Genomic DNA, 22738 nt, shown 5'->3' on the forward strand with positions numbered 1-22738 from the left:
AGATGTCTGTCAATACTCCAGCAATTTGTTCTCTTCCCTCCCTCAATATTCTGGGATAGTTCCCATCAGGACCCAGGGACTTATCTACCTTAATACTTTTTAAGATGCACAACACCTTTTCCTTTTCAATAGAAATTTGACACTCCCTTCATTGAGATTATCCTCCATCAATTACTTCTCTTTGGCGAATATGGCGGGGCATCGCTTATAGTCAGATAACGTATCACACAGTCAAGTAACCAACATTCCGGATTTTCATTTTTCTCACACGTGCCTGTACATGGTCCGTAATCCTTTTAAGCAGACTTTGCTAACATATCTGCTTCTACCACCATGCCTGACAGCACATTCCAGACACCTACCACCCTCTGCAAAAAAAGAACTTTCCTCGCACATCTCCCTTAAATTCTTCCCCTCTCACCTTAAACCTATGCCCCCTAGTATTTGACATTTCCAATTGGCAAAAAATTCCAAAAAGGGAGTATCACAGCATTAGTCAGAGATGAAATAACTGAGGGATCACCCAGTGAGGCTTTGTGGGTGGAGCTAAGAAATAAGAAGGGGATGGTGACATCATTGGGGTTGTACTATAGGCCTCCAAATAGTCAATAGGAATTAGAGGAACAAATGTGCAGGGAGATTGGGGAGCAATAGAGTTGTCATAGTGGGGGATTTTAATTTTCCTAACATAGACTAGGACTGCCATAGTGTTAAGGGCTTAGATGGGATGGAATTTGTTAAATGTGTTCAGGAAAGTTTCCTCAAGCAGTATATAGAAGGTCCTACTCGGGAAGGGGCAAAACTTGACCTACTCTTGGGAAATAGGGCACAACAGGTGACTGAGAGATTCTTTAAGTATGGTAAAGGAAAAAGAACAACTAGAGAGAGAACAGGGCCCCTCAAGGACCAAAATGGACATGTAAGAGATGGGCGAGGTTTTCATTGAATATTTCTCCTCTACGTTTACCGTGGAGAAAGGCATGAAGACTTGGGAAAGTTAGTGGCGATATCTTGGGGACAGTCGTTTATCACAGTACAGGTAGTGTTGGAAGTAGTAGAATATATGATGGTGGATAAATCTCCTGGTCCTGACCAGATGTATCCAAGAACCCTGCAAGAGGCTAGGGAAGAAACTGTGTGGGCCCTGGCAGATATATTTGCATCGTCATTAGCCAGAGGTGAAGTCCCGGAAGACTGGTGAGTAGTGAATATTGTGCCCTTATTCAAGGGCTGCAAAAGAAAACTGGAAATTATAGACCAGTAAGCTTAACAACTGTGGTAGATAAGTTACTTGAGAAGATTTTGAGGGATAAGATATACATCCATTTGGAAAGACAGGGTTTGATTAGGAGTAGTCAGCATGGCTTCATGTGTGGGAGATCATGCCTCTCAAGTTTGCTAGAGTTCTTTGATGAAGTGACCAGGAAGGTTGATGAGGGCAGGACGGTAGACGTAGTTGATATGGATTTCAGTAAGGCCTTTGAAAAGGTTCCACGTGGTAGGCTGCTCTGGAAGGTTAGATCACATGGAATCCAGGCAGAGCTGGCAAACTGGATACACAATTGGCTTGATGGTCGGAAGTAGAGGTTAATACTGGAAGAATGCTTGTCTGACTGGAGGTCTGAGACTAGTGGTGTGCCTCAGGGTTCAGTGCTGGGTCAATTGCTGTTTGTTATCTATATCAATGATTTGGATGAGAATGTACAAGGCATAATTAGTAACTGTGCGGATGACACTAAAAATAGGCGATATCGTGGACAGTGAGGAAGGTTATCAGAAATTTCAGAAGGATCTTGATCAGCTGGGGAAATGGGCCAAGAAATGGCAAATGGAGTTTAATATATACAAATGTGAGGAAGTGCATTTTGGAAAGTAAAATCAAGGTAGGAGATTCATGGTGACTGGTAGGGCCTTTAGGGAGTGTAGTGGAAGAGAGGGACCTTAGCATTCAGGTGCACGGTTCTCTGAAAGTGGACTCACAGGTAGGCAGGGCAGTGAAGGAGGCTTTTGGCAGTCTGGCCTTCATCAGTCAGGGTATTGAGTGTAGAAGTTGGGATGCTATGATGCAGTTGTATGTGACATTGGTGAGGCCGCACTTGAAGTACTGTGTTCAGTTTTGGTCATCTTGCTATAGGAAGGATGTTATTAAACAGGAAAGAGTGCAGAAGAAATTTACAAGGCAGTTGCCAGGATTCAAGGGACTGAATTATAGGGAGAGGTTGGACAAGCTAGGACTTTTTTTCTTTAGAACGTAGGAGACTGAAGGGGGATCTTATTGACAGGTATAAGATCATGAGAGGCATGGATAGGGTGCATGCATCCAGTCTTTTTCCCAGGGTTGGGGAATCGAGGGCTAGAGGGCATCAGTTTAAGGTAAAAGGGGAAAGAATACATGGGAACCTGAGGAGCAACTTTTTATTTTAACACAGAGGGTGGTACGCATATGGAATGAGCTACCAGTGGAAGTGGTTGAGGTGGGTACATTAACAACATTTGAAAGGCATTTGGACAAATACATGGATATGAAAGGTTGAGAAGGATATGGGTCAAGTGCAGGGAAATGGGCTTAGCATGGATGGACATTTTGATTGGCACAGACCAGTTTGGGCCAAAGGACCAGACTCCGTGCTACAGGACTCTATATGCCCCCTAGTTTTGAACTCCCCCATCCAACGGAAAAAACCCTTGCTAACTACTTTATCTATGTCCCTCATGATTTTATAAGCTTCTATAAGACCACCCCTCAACTCCTATACTCCAGTGAAAAAAGTCCCAGTTTATCTTTATAACTCAAATCTTTCATTCCCTGCAACATCCTGGTAATATTTGCTGAACCCTCTCCAATTTAATATCCTGAAGTAGCAAATGAGGTAGTAGATGCATTGGTATTGATTTTCTGAAATTTGCCAGATGGTGGAAAAGTTCCAACAAACTGGAAAGTAGCAAATGTAACACCTCTATTCAAGAGAGGAAAGGAGATTACTAAAGACATTTAGGTGGACATTTGGAAAAACATAAGACAATCTGAAAGAGTCAGTACAACGCCTCGTGAAGTGGAAATCAGGTTTAAACAATTAACAGGAATTCTTTGAAAGAGTAACAAGTGCTGTGGATAAAGGGAGCCTGCAGACATACTGTATTTGGTTTTCCAGAATTCATTTCACAAGGTACCACATAAAAGTTTAAATTGTGCTTGTTGACACCAAGATGGAGTTAGAATCTAGTTTGGAATTGAAGATCAGTGGAGGTAGGTGGGAATGTGAAATTCAAAACACAACTTGATCAGCTATGATTTTATTGAATGGCAGTGCAGGCTCAAGGGCCAAATGGTCTATTACTGCTCCTAGTTGTATGTTTATAAACGTAATAATTATACTGGAGCTTCCACCAATGCAGAATTGGATAAAATAACACTGATGAGCTTGAGGTTTCCAAAGAGTTAATAAATTTATTTGCAACTTACCAAATGTGTCCTTTGCTACTTCTAGATCTGCCTGTTCTTGTAGCTTGGCTAGTCGGAGTTTTTCTGCCTGTTGTTCCTCTGGTGAAAGTTCCACTGGTTCAGCTGCTTTCTCAAACTGAAAACAAGAGGCACAGAAGATTGGACAGGCAGAACACAAAATGGAAATACTTCCACATAACACCATTAACACATCGCATCAGTCATTTTTATTTCCCCAAAGTCTCTGCCTACCATTCTTCCTCTCTGAGGAGCATAATTTTTTTTTCAAAAATCACCGTCAGCAGATGGGCACTTCTGGTAAGGCCAGCGTTTATTATGCATTCCATGTTGCCTTGAAATGCTGATAACGGCAGCTGCCTTCCTGAACTGCTGGCTCATAGCCACAAAAAAAACGGGGACTTCATCAGGTCATGTCAGAAATAAATTAGGTCAACCATATTGGTATGGGATGGGAATTATGTACAAGTTCAGACCGAGTAAGGAAGTTAGATTTCTTTTCCAAAAAGGATATTAGTTAACCACTTGGGGTTTTGTAATTCTCTGACAGTATGTTCACCATTCATGTTGAGTGAAACCAGTAAATATAAATCTTAAAAACTTCAATTTTATGTTGTTTTATGTTGGGAGTTGAATTCTCATTCCCTGAATTACTGTCCAGCTACATACGAATAAATAGATTTTAATGTATCATGAGGGAAGAGTGGCTTCAGTGATTTTAAAAAGCAACAAATCTAGTGAGATTAAAAGTTTTGCGGATTAAAAACATGCAAAATTTCTTCGATTCTGGAAGGGTCCCAGCGGATTGGAAAATAGCCAATGTAAAATAGCTAGTGTAACACCTTTGCTCAAGAAGAAGGATAAGCAAAAACTATAGGCTAGGTGGCCTAAGAATGGTCATAGGAAATTGTGAGAATCCATTATGGAGGAAACTTTAGCAGGATATTCAGAAAATCATAATGGATCAGAGAGTGTCAACATGATTTTGGGAATGGAAACTGGTCTAATTCATTTAGAGAGTTCTTTGAGGAATCAAAACAAGCCAGGCAGATATAAATGATGTGGTGTATTTGAATTGCTAAAGGCATTTGATCAAGCACCACTCATTCTGGGATCTCATGAAGAAAGGTTGAATAAGTTGGGTCCATTCATATTGCAGTTTACAAGAGCAAAGGACGAAATTATCAAAACACATTGTTAAGCCCTTTGTACCATTCATGAATTCATTTGCCCTCACAAAACATACTATACACCCATTCCCCCACTAAGTATCTAATCATCACTTATCTGCAACGTTAAAGAAAAGATATTGAACAAAACTGGTTTCCTGCTGTAGACATGCGCACTGCACAGGCGCAGACTGCAAAACTTACCGTTCACAAATTTGAGGAGGACTTGATTGGGTATTCAGCAGAATGATGTTTCCAATTGTGGAGGAGATTAAACTAGGGGGCACAATTTAATATTTTTAAGAATTTTTTTTCTCTTTTAGCTGTGAGGGCTAGGTCCGTAAATATATTCAATGTTGTGTTAGATAGCTTTTTGATGGACAAGAGAGATCAAGGATTACAGGTGACAGGTAGGAAGAGAGAGTTGAGACCACAACCAGATCAGGTATAATCTTATATGGCAAAGCAGGCCCCAAGCAGCTGGCTGTTCACTTCTGAATTTTATTCTAGGGGTGGTGATGGCCTAGTGATATCATCTATCACTATTAATCCTGTCACTATGACTATTAATCCAGAAACTCAGCTAATGTTCTGGGGAGATGGGTTCAAATTCTGCCACGACAAATTGTGGAATTTGAATTCAAATTTAAACAAAAATCTGGAATTAAAAAAATCTGAGGACTCTGAAACTATTGCCAATTGTTCGAAAAATCCATCTGGCTCACAAATGCCCTTAATAGAAGGAAATTCGCCATCCTCCTCTAGTCTAGCCTACATATGACTCCAGACCCCAGCAGGGCAGCATGATGCTCAGTGGTTAGACTGCTGTCTCATAGCACCAGGGATCTGGGTTCGATTCCACCCTTGGGTGATTGTGAGGACTCCACACAGACATTCTCCCCACGTCTGTGTGGATTTCCTCCAGGTGCTCCGGTTTCCTCCCACAGTCCAAAGATGTACTGCGTAGGTAGATTAGTCATGAAAAATACAGAGTTTCTGGGATAGGACAGAGGGTCGGGTCCGGGTGGGATGCTCTTTAGAGGGTCAATGTGGACTCAGTGGGCTGAATGGCCTGCTTCCATGCTGAAGGGATTTTATCATTCAATATGGTTGACTCTCAACTGCCCTCTGAAATTTCCTAGCAAGCTACTCATTTCAAGGGCAGCTAGGGATGGGCAATAAATGCTGGCCAGCCAGCAACACCCACACCCCACAAGTGAATAGAAAAAAGGTATGAATGCCTAACGTATGGCATGTTAGGTCTTGTATCCTTTAATTTTACTTCAATTTACCCAGTAGTCTATACTGTACTGGTTAAATATATTCTGCAGCACTTTGTAGCATTGTAAAGATGAAGAATCCTTGGACCAGTGGAATATTTCATCCTGATGGATATGAAGCAACTTACGTTTTTTAACTCTTGTTTTTTCTTCTTCAGTTGCTTTTCTTTTTCTTCCCTTTCTTTAATCCGGTCACTTAATTTCTTCTTTTCTGTCTTGACTTCAACTATAGGATTTCAGAACAGTCAAAACCCCCAATCAGTTTTATCACAGTGAGAAGTAAATGCATTAAAATGATCTTTATACTTGCTGCTTCAAGCTCAACAGAAATATCCAATAGAACGCACCTGTTATTTATTTCAAAACTGTGGGACCTGTGCTGAATAACCTTCAAAATGTTACAGTAGAAAGTGCATCAACATTGGTTTAACCGTTGAGAGACCAGACATCAACCACAGACCTTAACCCATGTTATATTTTTAATTAGTAATAGGTTGAACGGTTATGGGTACAGGCAGCAAAGCAGAAGCTGAGGCACAATCAGATCAGCCATATTCATACTGAATGGTGGAGCAGGTTCGAGGGACTGAATTCCATACTCCAGCTCCTAGTTCCTATGTGTTTAAATCCCTCTGTCTCCACAGGATAGGGCTGGTTTTGTAAGGTTACTATACAATAATAATCTGAAAGCAATTCTAGCAGAAAGATTTTTTTTTAAACCAAGTGTTATACAAATCTAGCTTTAACCCCAATCTACTATTTTCCTGAAGGGGCTACCTGACAATTAGATAAAAATTCCTTCAAGTCCCACTACCCTGATGTTTCTCACACAAGTTACTATTCTTCCTGCGAAATGCTGACAAGCAAGTCCAAGAAAACTATTCAAACCACAGTGGAAAGCAATTCTCATGCACAATTCAATTTAAAATTCTGGCCAATGTGGAAAAACAGACAAAATTGGGGGTTCAGGTTCATGAAACAACAAATACCTCTAAAAAGGCAAAGGTGGCCAGGTGTAACACAGGATTTCAAACTGTGATAAGGCTGAAGCATTTGCAGCTATCTCCAGCCAGAAGTGCCAAGTGGATGATCCATCTCGGCCTCCTCCACTGGTGCCCAGCATTACAGATACCAGTCTTCAGCCAATTCAATTCACTTCATGTGATATCAAGAAACAGCGGGAGGTACTGGATACTGCAAAGGCTTTGGGCCCTGACAACATTCTGGATATAGCACTGAGGATCTTTGCTCCAGAGCTTGCTGTTCCCTGAGCCAAGCTCTTCCAGTACAGTTACAACGCTGGCATCTACCTGACAATGTGGATAGTTACCCAGGGATGTCCTGTACATAAAAAGCCAGACAAATCCAACCAGGCCAATTACCGCCCCACCAGTCTACTCTCAATCATCAGTAAAGTGATAGATGGTGTAATCAACAGTGCTATCAAGTAGCGCTTGCTCAGCAATAACCTGCTCAGAGGTGCCCAAGTTGGGTTCTGCCAGGGCCACTCAGCTCCTGACCCATTACAGCTTCCATTCAAACATGGATAAAAGAGCCGAATTCCAGAGGTGAGGTGAGAGTGACAGCCCTTGACATCAAAGCTGCATTCAACTGAGTGCGGCTTCAAGGAGCCCTGGCAAAACTGGAATCAATGGGTATCAAAAGACAAAGTCTCCATTGTTTGGATCATACCTGGCAAATAGGAAGATGGTTGCGGTTGTCAGAGGTTAATCATCTCAGCTCCAGGATTTCTCTGCAGGAGTTCCTCAGGCTAATGTCCTAGGTCCAACCATCTTCAGCTGTTTACATAACAACATAAGAACCAGGAGCAGGAGTAGGCCATCCTGCCCCTTGAGCCTGCTCCGCCATTCAATAAGATCACGGCTGATCTTTTTCCTGGATTCAGCTCCACTTACCCAGCAGTTCACCATAACCCTTAATTCCTTTACTGCTCAAAAATCTATCTTTGTTTTAAAACATTCAATGAGGTAGCCTCAATTGCTTCACTGGGCAGGGAATTCCACAGATCACTGATGATTGAGAGTAGACTGATGGGGCGGTAATTGGCTGGGTTGGATTTGTCCGCCTTCCCTCTATCATAAGGTCAGAAGTGCTCATTGATGATGGCAATGTTCAGCACCATTCGTGACTTCTCATTTATGCCACACAAATGCGGGGCAATGATCATCTCCAATAAGAGATAATCTAACCACTGCCCTTGACATTCATGGGTATTATCACTGAATCCTCCACTATCAACATCCTGGCGGTGGCTATTGACCAGAAACTCAAGCGGAATCACTACATAAACAAACACAGTGGCTACAAGAGCAGGTCAGAGCCTAGGAATACTGCAGCGCATAACTCAACTCCTGACTCCCCAGAGCCTGTCTGTTATCAACAAGGCATAAGTCAAGAATATTCCCTATATGCCTGGATGGGTACAACTCCAACAACACTCAAGAAGCTTGACAGCATTCAAGACAAAGCAGTCCGGTTAAATGGCATCACATCCATAAGCATGCACTCTCTCTCCCACTGATGCTCAAGAGCCGCAGAGTGCACCATCTACAAGATGCAGTTTAGAAATTCACCAGAGATCCTCAAACAGCACCTTCCAAACTCAACCACTTTCATCTAGAACAAGGGCAGCAGATAGATGGGAACACCACTACCTCCAAGTTCCCCTCCAAGTCATTCACCATCCTGATTTGGAAATATATCGCTGTTCCTCCACTGTTGCTCGGTCAAAATCCAGGAATTTCCTCCCTGATAGCATTGTGGGTCAACCCACAGCAGGTGGACTGCAGCAGATCAAGGAGGAAGCTCACCGCCACCTTCTTAACAGCAACTAGGTACGGGCATTAAATACTGGCCAGTGAGCGACATTCACATCCCACAAATTAATAAAAGCACAGGCAACTTGAAGAAAACATAAAAGCTAAGGTGTAATGTTGAATAAGTATAACACTTGACCAAGGTACCGACAGAAAAAAAATCTGTTTATTCATAGAATCCCATCAGTGTCAAAGCAGGCCATTCAGCCCAGTGACTCCACACTGACCCTCCGAAGAGCATCCCACCCAGAACCACCCCGCAAACCTGCATTTCTCATGGCTAATCCACCTAACCTGCACATTTTTGGACTTTAGAAGGATATCAGAGCACCTGGAGGAAACCCACACAGACATGGGAAGAATGTGCAAACTCCACACAGCCAGTCGCCCAAGGATGGAACTGAACCAGGTCCCTGGCGCTATGAGGCAGCAGTGCTAACCAGTGAGTCACCATGCCACCCTAATCCATAGGATAATTTCAGACAACCAGGGAGGAAACCAGGTTTAAAGACCTCACCTGAGAAACTGAGCTTTCAATAGTACAGCTCATTTCCAGTACTACACTGGGACTATCAATTGTGATTTTGAACTAAACTACAGTGGAGACTTGATTGTTCAGAATCAGAGGCAGGAACGCCACCAACTGAGCCACAGAAAAACCTAAGGCCACTGTAGTTTACCTTGTACCATCCTGGTAGCTTGATAAGATGTGACTATGGGACTTGGTGTCTGATCACAATGACCAATCCTTGTAGTTGAGTCTACAACATCCCAGACATCAGAGACGGAAAACTTCCAGTGACTGAGAGTTTCGGAAAAATAGGTCCACAGTCACTTGCTCCTAACAGCACTATATTCATCACATCATGACACAAATTATTTAATCTCAAAATACTGCTAAATCTGAATGAATCACTACTAACTCATTCCACTGTTTCCTTTGGAGCCTGTTTGGGTACCTGCTCAGTGAAAGGAAATGCTGCAAATAGAATACCCCTCTTCAAGCTGAACTAGTTTATCATAATCCACACCAACTACTCCTCTCAGAATTCTAAAAGCAGCCATCACATTACCTCTCAATTCAGGTATTAAGAAATCTGCATACTTACCTGGTTTCACTGGTGCTTTCTTTTCCTCTTCATCATCATCCCAGTTGTCCTATGGAAACAAAGTGAATAGTGTTTAAGCTCCTACTCTTCATTCCTCTGAATGAAAATGGGCGTAAATAAACTTTAAAACAAATTATTTACTTTAGTTTTTGTGACCCACTTGTAACAGTTTTGTAGAAAGCAAATCGCTGCAGGAAATAGGTCATGAACTTTGTAAACCGCAAAAGGGAACCACTAGATCATTTAAAGCCTAGTGTACCTTCTTTATGGAGTACACCAGTGTGTGATTAAGCCACAGATCAAAAGATCGCTTAATCCACAGTCTGTACCGAGCTGATCTCAGGTTAGCTGCTGAGGTAAAGTTGGCCCCTGCATTCCTGAAATAGGGAGGCGACAGATTGTTGCAGACTTCTGTTAATGGCTTCAGCAGCCTCTGTTGGTAAAAGGCAGGTATAAATAACAATGACTGTAGGAACAGATCACTCTACTGCCCTGTTAACACATTCACCTGTAACAGAAGGATTTCTACAGTGGTATGGTATGGTATGGCACCAAATGATTTTCCTCAGTGAAACTGAAGCATGGCAAGAATGTTACCCAGTGAGGTAAAAATTGGTGGGAAGTAAACATTAATGCAAAATGACAAAAGTAATTGATTGACAAATAGGTCCGAGGGGTGAGCGGACAAATTTTTCAGATTATAAAAAGTTTTGATTGGTTAGATGTGCAGAACATTTTCCAACAGCAGGAAAACCAAACTGGAGGTCATAAATATAGGAGAACACAAGAATGAAAGTAGGATGAATCAGTACGAATAGAAGGATAGGTCAACTGGCTTAGAAGGGTCGGAGGTAGTTAGTGTGAAACACCAAGGCTTGCATGACCCAATTGGGCTGAATGACCCATTTCTGTTCTGTAAATAGTACCAACACACCAGAATGTTCAAAATGCTCAACTCTCAAGCAGTGTAAAGAAGAAGAAACAGTGGGGGTAAAAGTTACTTAGGAATGTTCTTCCTAATCCCTCTGCAGGCACCTTTAGTTCATTTTCACCCCATGTTAAACCTCATTAATGTAGTGGTATCTCTGTAATTGGTAATATGCATACCAGAATTATACTGACATGGAGTTCACACGCCCCAAACATTGGCAGACTGTGTCAAACACCACATCCACGTGGCCATTCACAAGGTACTCTGCATCGATTTGCAAAACTCGAGGCCTAATATTAGATATGATTTTGCAAACAGACAACAATCGCTAAATAATACTAAGTGCGCTATGAATTATGCTAACACCCAATTTAGGACTGTCTTTGGGGCTAGCACTGTGATATATTTGCATGAATGAAAGCGACAAATATTAATATACAAGGCCTTATTTTTGGGTATTTCTACAAAAGTGTAGAAGTAGTATGAAAAGTGGTCTGCCCAATACACCCCACTTGCCAAAAGCCATATATTTCAAGAGGCAAAAATACAGAAAGAGAACCTGAGAGCTAACAAAGAAAACAAAACTCCAGGAATTCCTCACCAAACTCCAACTTCCATGAAAGCAGTGATTGGGATTAACAATCTTGGGTGTTTCCTCATAACAATCTGATGCTAATAGGGTCACACTAAAACCCAATTATCTAATTTTCTCTAGTTAGTCCACTAAATACCATTAGGAAAATACATATGTACAATTTTTTTGTATGACCTACCCCTAACAAGGCACCCTCACTAATGCCGAACTGAGCAAATTCAATTTTGTGCAGGACATTTATTAACCTAGAGCAGGGAGACATGTCACCAAGGGATAGCATTCACCACATGGCTCCACATAGTTTGCACACAAATTTGCAGGCTATGAGCCAACTCAAGAGAAAACTCACCAATGCCCAATATTAAATTATATCACATTTTAAAAATCTTGCAAACATTTCAAGGCGTCTGAAAACCCTTGATTTTTCGTAACTTGATAAATTGTATGCGGCTGGCTAAAACGGGTGTCTTTCCGCAGTGACTCATGAGCATGCAGTTATAACACCCCCTTGTGGATTTCTCAGCAATTGCACTTGAGACTCAAGGGCTCAAGATTTCAATGCCTGACTGACATCCAGCTGGCCAAAGAAAAAGTTAAAGTTCAACCAATGACCGCTAAGTGAATACAGCAAGTTTTTAAAAACAGACCCATAGAGCAACAAAATTCTTTCCCATCATTTGTCTGCAATTATCTATATTTGAAGTGAAATCACCACAATACCTTCGTGCCTATGGAATCATACCTTCAACAAAGATATCATCTCATGGAAACACAGATTTATGGCACAGGTTATCATTTAGACCACTGCGTCTATACCAGACAAGATTAGGCAATCTAGCCTAACCCCACATTCCTGTTATTAGCACCTCAAGTGCGTATTCCAGTGCATCTCTTTTTAAATGTGTTGGGTTTTTGCCGCTACCATTTTTTCTGATTGTGAGCCATAGACTCCCAGTGAAAAGATTACTCAAGTTCCTCCTAATCCTGCTAACAATTACTTCAAATCTATGACCCTTGGTCAGTTACCTTTTAACGAAAACAGGGGTTCCTACCTACTCTATCCAAATCATCACAACCTTGGACACCTCAATCAAATCTTGCCCCACCCCTGTCTCATCAGTTCTAAAGAAAACCCATCATATCCAATCTTTCTTCAGAAGTAAAACTTTCATTACTGGCAACATTCATAGAAATTTCCTCTCTATCCTTTCCATCTCATCTGTCCTCTCATGTAGTGCCCAGAATTTGAAAGGCTGCAATGAAACAGATCTTTTATACAGTTCCAATATAAGCTTCATGCTCTTACACTTGAGGCCTTGGCTATTAAAGTACAGGATCCCTTCTTAATCACCGTATTTCCCTTCCAGCCACCATCAGGGACCTCTATCTATACATTCTATGTGTCAGTCTACAACTTTGCAGAATCTTACCATATGGATTCCCGTATCTTATTCGTCCTGCCCAAATTCCCTTGTTTTTTATCTCCCCAGATTTAAGACTGTGTACCACTATCCATCAGTGTGTCTATCACACTGAACAACGTTAATACCCATTAAATAGAGACAAAGTGTTACACTCCTATCAATTTGTCAAAACAACACACTATCTACTCTTCTGCAGGGAAGGAATATGAAGTCACCCTTTAATTTTTATATAAAAGTTAGAGAACAGAACCGAGTGATTTAACTTGTATATAAAAGTTAAATCACTCGGTTCTATTTTCTATCTCACCTATAATGTTATTGTGCCAAAAGTTATCAACACTACACTGAAACTATCTCAACATTTATAGATACTGAAAATCCCATTCTAACTTCCAAACGATTGCATCATATATCCAACACAAAAGGTATATAAAATTTCAACAATACAGAAGCATGCTATTCAGCCCTTGTCTATGCTCATGTTGAAAGCTCCACATAATCTCTCCCTAATCAACTGGCACATTATTTCTTTCATCCACATGTAGTCATCAAGCTGTGATTTAAATACATTGATCACGTGACAGCATAGTTGCACCACAAAAATTATTGCACATCAGTATTTTAATCATTGAAGCAACATGCAGAAATCTGGAGACTCCAGGGATGCACATTCTTAAATGTCTTGACATATTCCTGTAACATTTTCCATCAAATGGAATTGCTCATACCACATTACTGACAGACTTGAGTCGTAAACCATATCTGGAAAGATTAAATTTAATTGTTTGACTGCATGTTATTCGAAGCTCAAATAGACAACACCAGATCAGTCCTCATGAGATGTCATCAACCTGAAAGACTAAAACTATTCTACTCTCTACCTCCAGTTGAAATGTATGGATCTGCACTCTTTGCATTTTGTTTTTTTTTTGGCTATGAACTTTGAGATAAATGATTGTATTTATGAAAATCTAAGGCTGATTGCATCCTACTATACTGTGTGGTCTATACCTGCATAATAGCATTCAGCACTAAGCTCAAGGTTCAAATTCAAGCTGATGACACATCAAGTGAGCATTCTACAAAGGTCAGCAAAACCACTCCTGATTTTGCTGACAATTTTAAAACTTTTCAACCTTGTTCCTGCTTTTCAAATCACCAGAACAGCTTTACTGAAGGAATCTGGCAATGTATCTTCTAATATGCTCAGTTTATCACTAGAATTATAGTAAAATGAGTTACAATTTTGGATATTGTCGGATTGAAGAAATCTTTTACCATGGTTTCGTTGTAACAAGTGCTAGCTACTTTCTGAATGTACCAGCAATTCAACCCAGCAAAACAAATATTGCCATTGGATTGTGCTTCGAGGGGAAGTATTAAACTTCCAACCCATGGACCAGTTCCACGCACTGGCAATGTACTGTGCTGGCTCTCCCAGTTCTGTTCCTTACAGTCGGAGAGATTATGATATTAAACATCATCAGTGGCATGGGGCCTGTGTGTGTGTGTGTGTGTGTGTGTGTGGCGGACAGAGGAGGAGGGGGTGCAACTGATAATTTTGATGGTGGGTACATGTTCATCCAGTACTTTACAAGTTTCTGATCAGCCATGATCAATGTGGAATGGTGTCCCTCAAGTTATAAACATTTTCCACTCTCAACCAAATAGAAGTACAAGGTCAAGTTCTTGACCCAAAGGAGAAATAACTGGTCTATACCATTAAATTCTTTTCAGAACATCTATTAAACATGCCATTATACTAGATTTATTGTGGGCAGTATCCCTCCTGCATTGAGTAAATCTGGAATTTCAGTGATCGTTTCATATTTCTCTCTTACAGACACTACATAGTACTCGCCCTCAACAGCATCACACTATTAGATAAACTTCACCTATAAACTTACTAAATTTAGCCTAATCCTTGCTCATTTTAGAACATTCTATACACTCAGAAAAGTTTCCTGCAACTATAATTTCTCTTGCTTTCTGACATGGGTTAGTCTCTTTACCCAAGTCTGGGTTCCCATTTATGCACTCCAGCTTATTTAAAGCTAAGATAAGCTAAACACTTATATAATTTCTGCATTTGTACAACACACTGCTTCATTACCATGGGGATAACACACAATTCCTCCCAGTCTTTAAAGCCTTCCCTTATTTCTTAATTCAACAGAAAAGTCTCCACTGATTGCTTACTTTATTGGAATATCTATGAATCTTTTGAAGTGATTTCATCCTTAATTAGTAAGGTTACTCCTCACAAACATCAGCTGTTCCTCTTTTGCTGATCTGTTAGATTTAGTTCCCAGCCCTAACCATCTCAGTTGTAGCCTAAATCTTATACGTGCAAGGTTGAATTTATTCTTTTTAATTTGGGTTTGTGTAAAGAAAGTTTATTTATGCCACATTTATCCTTATCTTTCCTTCATCTCATTTATTGATTTCATGTTTCTTTTCTGGATTAAGTACATTACAGCTTTTAAATGTAATGTTTTAATATTACATTACCATACTACTGTATTCCCTTCTTTCAAAACTGTTTAGTAACATTACTAGTTGAGAGCACTTACTTGTTTAATGTAAGGTGTGAGATTTATGTATGCATTAGTATTATTTATTTTAGAGCTTGGATTTTTAACTAGTGGCATGTGGTTTTGGACAGTGTATATGAAGGGTTTAATAATTAACTTGTCATTCTTACTGGTTTTAAAAAAAATCATGGCTCCAGTATGAGGGGGGGAACCCCTGGGTGATAATGGAAATTTGTTTGCATTGGGAGTTTTATAAGCACAGTAAACACTGAGGACCATTAGCTTCCTTCCAATTTAGAAATCTTCAGACTACTTTGATTGCTATGGGCTAAAAAGTGTGGGAATCTCTTGTCTTTGATGCAACACAGTTACCAGGTAATAAAAATAAAGTGCTAGAGAAACTCAGCTGGTCTGACAGCATTTTTGGAGAGAGAAATGGAAGCAAAGGACTGTACTGGACTCAAAAAGGCAACTGTTTCTCTCTACTGATGCTGACACACTCATCAAGTTTTCCAAGCACTTTCTGTTTCAACTTTAGATCGCCAGCATCCACAGGATGTTGCTTTCATTTGACAGTTACCACATACACCTGAAGATCAATATGCTTTCACATCAATGGGACTGGATTTGCCACCATGCAGTGCAGAACATGCATTGTTATACAATACATTATTCCCCCCAATAAACAGGTAAAACACATGGATACACTGGAAAGCAGCTGAATAGCTAACCACTATGTCAATGGAGTTTGAGGCCCTTGACGCTAGAGTTAAGCAGTGCCAGCCTTTATAATGGTGGGAGTAATGTGTTTTCTGTACAACCTTTTGGAATTAATGTGCGAAGTAAAACTATACACTGACAATGTTTTCGAATATTTAAATAAAACATGCACTTGGATTGAAGTTAGTTTTGTTTTTAAAAATTACATTACTTTTCATTACTTTGCTGTTTCTCTGCTATTATTCCGGAGGATAGAGAAATCTGAGACTCCTAAATTAGACAAACTACGTTTCCACTCAAATTTGACCCCTATAAACAACACAAACTGATTAATTATTGTCTGTAAGCACAATGGAAGAGCCTCTCTGTTGCTACATCGTTAACTTAATTATCAGAAGGTAGAGAGCAGTTTAACATCAATACCAGTGGAAGAACAGAAAAGCCAAGCAGATGGGACCACAACCATTCAACACACACATGATTTACCACGACAAAAGGCTACATCCCAGAAGGGATGAAGTGAAGCAAACAAACGTGAGAAGACTGATCCCCTCAAAAGGAGCAATAAATGATTGGAAATTACACTCCATCACAGCCATCCTCAGCCAAGAAAAATAGCAAAAACTGACACCAAACCACTTTTAAACAACTGCCCAAAAATTTGTTCAAATTACTGATCTTAAGAAGCACATTAAAACAGGAGAAAGAATAGAAAGGCTGTGAAGTTTAATTTGGATTTAGGCAACTGAAAGCACAACTGGCAGCAGTGAGCAAAACCTTGGAGGATGGACCAAATGATGGAATTAGAGCAACAAACAGCATGCAGAGTTAAACGTTAAATACACTGGGAAGAAGTGAATCTATTCCAGGTTTTGAACAGGAGGATTGGAATTTATACTGCAGGTGTTGACGAGTGCCAACTTCAGGGTCCATGAGCATAGGGTGAATAACTAAGGGAACAGAATATGTAGCAGGTGGTATGAAGTATGGCACTGCCACTCATCCCATCAGCAGGAACCATGCGGAAGCAATGGTGACGCCCCGACTCCCATCAAAAATTAAATATGAACAACCTACATTTGTGTAGCACCTTTAGCATAGTAAGAGACAGACACAGCCAAGACAAACGGTCGGCGGCGGGATAAGTTGCCTGGGCCCAGGACTACTGTTGGCCCGGGTCTAGTGTTTTCTTTACCTTCACATCCTCCTCCTCGTCCTCGCCTTCCCATCTGTCCACGATCACGGGCTTGTTCACCGGCCCCTGCGTCTGGAAATCGTCGTCTGCGAAGAAAATTGAAGTCGGTTATTAGTTTGGGGAGGAAAATAGGCAAAATGGAGGAGTGAAGGAGAAAGAAAAGGCAGAAGGAACCTCTCGGCGCCATTAAACCCGAGACACAAAAAGCCGCGCTCACCCCAGCTGTCCGAGTCCGCCATGTCCGCCTGCCCGCTCTCTCCGTCACGCTGAGGAACTGTGGGATACTGGAGGACTAGACATTGTGGGATACTGGAGGTCCGAGCTGGGAGGACCAGAAGTCTGCCCACCCAGTACTTGCGCTACGCTGGACTTTCGGCGACACCGCCAGAAGTGAGGTTGGAGAAGTGGTAATGAGGAACAAAGAAATGGCAGAGGAACTGAAGAGAAACTTTACATCAGTTTTCACTGTGGCAAACACCAGCAGGATACCAGAACTTCAAGAGTCAGTAGGCATCATTAAGAAGTTGCTGGATAAGCTCAAAGGTCTGAAGGCGGATAAATCATGTGGACCAGATGGACTACACCCCATAATTCTGAAGGTGATTGTAAAAGGAGGCATTGGTGGTGATCTTCCAGGAATCACTGGAGCCAGCGAGGGTCCCAAAGGACTTGAAAATGGTTAATGTAATATTTAGGAAGGGAGGCAGAAGACAGGAAGCTATAGACCAGGTAGCCTGATCTCAGTTGTTGGTAATATTTTGGAGTCCATTATTAAAGATAAGATTGCACAGGACTTCAAAGTGCATGGTAAAATAGGGCTGAGTGAGCACGGCTTTAAGGGGAGTCATGGCTGACAAATCTGTTACAATTGAGGTAACAAGCAACTTAGACAAAGGAGAGCCAGTGGATGTGATGTATTTGGATTTTCAGAAGACTGCTAAATAAGAGTCCATGGTATTAGCAGCAAGGTACTTGCATGGTTGGAGGACTGGCGGACTACCAAAAGGCAGAGATGAAAGGGTTTTTTTTTCAGGATAGCAACCTGTGGCTAGTAGTGCAAGTCCACAGGAATCAGGGTTGGGACCACAACTATTCACGTTATACATTAACGATCTGGACAAAGGAACTGAGGGCATTGTTGCTAAGTTTGGAGATGGCACAAAGATAGGTGGAGGGGAAAGTAGTGGTAAGGAAGTAGGAAGGCTGCAGAAGGCCTTGGACAGAGTTGGAGAGTGGGCAGAGAAGTGGCAGATGGAATACAGTGTGTGAAAGTGTGAGCTTGTGCACTTTGGTAGGAAGAATAGAAATGGAGACTATTTTCTAAATGGGGAAATGCTTCAGAAATGTGAAGCACAAAGGGACTTTGGAGTCGTAGTTCAGCATTCCCTTATGGTTAACATGCAGGTTCAGTTGACAGTTAGGAAGGCAAATGCAATGTTAGCATTCATTTCGAGAGGACAAGAACACAAGAGTAAAGATGTACTGCTGAGGCTGTATGAGGCTTTGGTCAGACTGCATTTGGAAATATTGTGAACAGTTTTGGGCTCAATATCTAATGAAGAATGTATTAGCATTGGAGGGCGATCAGAGAAGGTTTAAAAGAATGAACCTGGGATGAAGGCCTTGTCTTATGAAGAGCGGTTGAGGACTCTGGGTCTGTATTCAGGTTTAAAAGGATGAAGGGGTAATTTGATAGAACCTTACAGAATATTGAAAGTCTAGGTAGCGTGGACGTGGAGAAGATGTTTCTAATAGTAGGACAGACTAGAACCCGAGGACACAGCCTCAGAGTGAAGCGACGACCCTTCAGAACTGAGGAGAGAAGGAATTTCTTCAGCTAGGGGGTGGTGAATCTGGAACTCATTGCCACTGAGACCTATGGAGGCCAAGTCATTGAGTATATCTAAGGCAGAGAGAGACAGATTCTTGATCAGTAACGGGATCAAGGGTTACAAGAAGGCAGAAGAATAGGGTTGAGAAACATATCAGCATGATCAAATGGTGAAGCAGACTTGATGGGCCACATGGCCTAATTCTGCTCCTATATCTGATGGTCTTTGTCTTTTTTTACTTTAAAGTAATTTATGCTTTCCCATTTCTTCCAGAAGCATTTTGTAAATTAAACTGAGCATTATCTAAAATCATGTTTATACTGAGAACTTTCACAAGTAAACAACCTTCATTAGTACAGTGCCTTTAACAAATTGAAATGTTTCACAGGAATAATAATCAAATAACACATTACACGAAAGGACATCAAACCAACATCTTTTAGTAATAACACCAGAAAGCGATGGAGAAACTTAGCAGGTCCAGCAGCATCTATAGAGAAAGCAGAGTTAACATTCCAGGTCAGTGTGACTCGTCAGAATGTTCAGAAGAAGGGTCAATAAACTCGAAAGGTTAACTCTGCTTTCTGTCCACAGATGCTGCCAGACCTGTTGGGTTTCTCCAGCACTTTCCATTTTTATTTCAGATTTCCAGCATCCACAGGATTTTGCTTTTATTTAAGTTGGTTTTAAGGAAGGTCTTAAAGGAGTAGAGAAACAGAGGAGGCTAGGGAGAGAATTCCACAGCAGCCAACGATGGAGTGATTAAATTAGGAACATTAAAGAGCTGAAACCTATGTCGAAAGACACAGCACGTTGTACACTTGAGGTATAATATATTTTCTGACCGTATATATCTACTGGCAACACTTAAGTTCTTGAAGACAATCCTACTATGGCACGTGGTGGAATTTGAATTCAGTAAGAATTTGGATTAAAATAAAAGCTAGGCTAATGTCACCATTGTTGATTGTTGTAAAAGTCACTGGGTTCACTAACATCCTTTAGGGAAATATCCTTCCTCGGTCTGGCCTGCACGTGGTGCCAGATCCCCCAGCAATATGGTTGACTCTTAACTGCTCTCCAGACAATTGAGGATGCGCAATAAATGCTGGCCTAGCCAATACTGCCTGCAATCCATGAAAGAATATGGAAAAAATCATTACTTATGGCTGTGCGTCATAGGAACATGAAAGAACATGCAGGCACAGAAATTCTGCCTGGTAGTGCCATGTCACACCAAGCAATGGACACAGCTGCCTTCCAACCAGATGGACTTGAGTTCATAAAAAGTCATATTGGACTATTATACTATAGGAGCGTACCTCATGACCAGGGACAAAAAACTCAGGAGGCAGGCAGTATTCAGGGAAGTGGAAGATGTTTATTCAAGCAGAAACCAGTTGATGCAAGGAGAGGGCCATAGGATCTTCCCCAGATTGGAAGGGAGATCAATGACAAACTTTGATTTTTACAGTGAAAATACAGCATTTTATACACTTTGTTACAATAATCAAATACAGCGTAGTCACTGTCCTTCCCTCTTAATCCATACACCGTGACTCATCTAATCAATGATGGGCACTTCTATGGACAACCCCAGGTTCCTATGATCTTATGGTATTAGTTAGACATTGTAATCACTAGGCCTTGGGATTTTTCTATGCATCCTATTCATTTGCATTCCAAAAGTTTAATCGCTATACTCCTTTGGGTCTTTCTCAGGCTTGTTTATCTGTAAAGGCAGCTCGAATTCTATTACCCATTGTATTTTGGTGCTGTCTTTTATCACATTCATTTACTCCTTTTGTTTTCTCACTTTCCCAATTACATAATGTAAAAATAAAGTCAGTTAGTTTTAACTAATTGCTATAAGGTTAATTTCTGTTATAAAAGTTAATTATGAAGTGTAACGTTATACAACTACTTCTACTGTTAACATTTTGTAATTTATGAGTTGTGAGCAATCTATCTTGTTCAGGACATAAGAGACAGTGTCTCCTATGGCTAATTAACCTTCACATCTAGGCTTAATTTTTTAAAATGTTTGTATTGTATTTTGGTTATGTATTGAAACCAACTTCTATAATTAAAGCATTTTTAACTTGAAACTGTTTAATATTACAGGTAGCTTCGAAGAAGCAACTATTTACTACAACATAACTTTAGCTGTTGTCCTTGCTTGGGGACTTAATCTAGCACCTGATGTTATTCATTTACTGGAACAATCATCGTTTCATTAAAAAGGCTAGAATTGGTCATTTATCAGAACTGTCTCCGATGGGAACATACAGCGTTTCTTTGCTGACCTTCTAATAGTTCTATTCAAAACTACCATTGTGTTTCACTGTGTGAGCAGGCTACTTAGTTTTGCTTAGCTTCCGTCTGCCATCTTATAAGCAGGTATGGGTTGCCTAGTGTGGTCAGGTACAATTCACCCCTACAGACACGAAGCATTTACTGTTTCCCTCCATAGATGCTGCCAGACATGCTGAGTGCCCTATGTAAGAGAAGCATAACATTCTTACTTTCATATTCAGTTCCTCTCATGATAAATAGCATTGTTACCTTTCCTAATTGCTTATACACTGTATTTTTAATTCTTCCTGCCAAAGTGAACAACCTCACATTTTCCCACGTTATACTCTGATCTTCCAAGTTTTTGCCTACTCACATAACCTATCTATATCCCTCTGAAATCTCTACATACCCTCTCACAACATACTTTATCTATCATTGTGTCATTTGCAAATGTAGCTACCATTCCTTCACTCTCCTCATATAAAATTGAAGATCCCAGCATAAACCTCTGAGGACTCCACTCATTGCATTCTGCCAATCAGTAAAAGCCTTATTTATTCATCTGTTTTCTGTTAGCTAGCCAATCTTCTATCCACGCTAAAAGGGGTTGGTTAGCTCAGCTGGCTGAATGGCTGGTTTGTGATGCAATGATGCCAACAGCATAGGTTTGATTTCTTGCACCGGCTGAGGTCACTATGAAGGGCTCTCCTTCTCAATCTCTCCCCTCACCTGATAGTCACCCTCAGGTTAAACCACTATCAGTGGTCATCTCTCTCCAAAGAGACGGTAGCCCTATAGTCTGGTACCAGACCTTTACCATGCTAATGTGTTGCTGACTACACCATCAGTACAGTATGTCAAAGCCTCCCTTTATACACATCATATGCTACTCCTTTAAAAAACAAATTGGCTAAATATGGTTTCCGTTTTACAAAACCATACTGACGTCTTCATTATTATCTTGAGCTTTTCCAAGCGCCCAGCTATCACTCTTTAATTGATCCTAACATCTTCTGACAACAGACATCAAGTTAACTGGCCTATAAGTTTTCTGATTCTTGCCTTCCTCCCTTCTTGAAAAGAGGGGTTATATTTTACTTTCCAGTCTGATAGAGACTTTCCAGAATCTAATGAATGTTGGAAAATTAACACCAATGCATCTACTCTACCTTATTTTAAGACTCTTAGGATGAAGTCCATTGGGAACTGGAGATTGTCAGCCTACAGTTCAATTGGTTTGCTCACTACCAATTTCCTTGTGATTGTAATTTCACCCTGTTCCTCTCTCCTTCCCATGGGTTACAATGATTTTGGAATGATTTTTGTGTTCTGAGTGAATACAGAAGCAGAATAT

At 40.8% G+C, this 22738-nt stretch overlaps 1 protein-coding gene across 1 annotated transcript in view; it reads right to left on the reverse strand.

Annotated features, from left to right (window-relative positions):
* eif3ja (eukaryotic translation initiation factor 3, subunit Ja) overlaps positions 1-17607 on the reverse strand; it is a 37457-nt gene extending 19850 nt beyond the window's left edge. The window contains exons 1-5 of the mRNA XM_020534311.2: positions 17472-17607; positions 17255-17340; positions 9856-9904; positions 6038-6135; positions 3464-3578 (exon numbers count right to left, since the gene is read on the reverse strand). Coding sequence (XP_020389900.1) covers positions 3464-3578; positions 6038-6135; positions 9856-9904; positions 17255-17340; positions 17472-17493 — 370 coding nt within the window. The 5' untranslated portion in view covers positions 17494-17607. The remainder of the gene's footprint in view (positions 1-3463; positions 3579-6037; positions 6136-9855; positions 9905-17254; positions 17341-17471) is intronic.
* Positions 17608-22738: the final 5131 nt, after the last annotated feature.

Source organism: Rhincodon typus, chromosome 33 (genome assembly GCF_021869965.1).
Source record: "Rhincodon typus isolate 14 chromosome 33, sRhiTyp1.1, whole genome shotgun sequence".
NCBI classification, from domain to species: Eukaryota; Metazoa; Chordata; class Chondrichthyes; order Orectolobiformes; family Rhincodontidae; genus Rhincodon; species Rhincodon typus.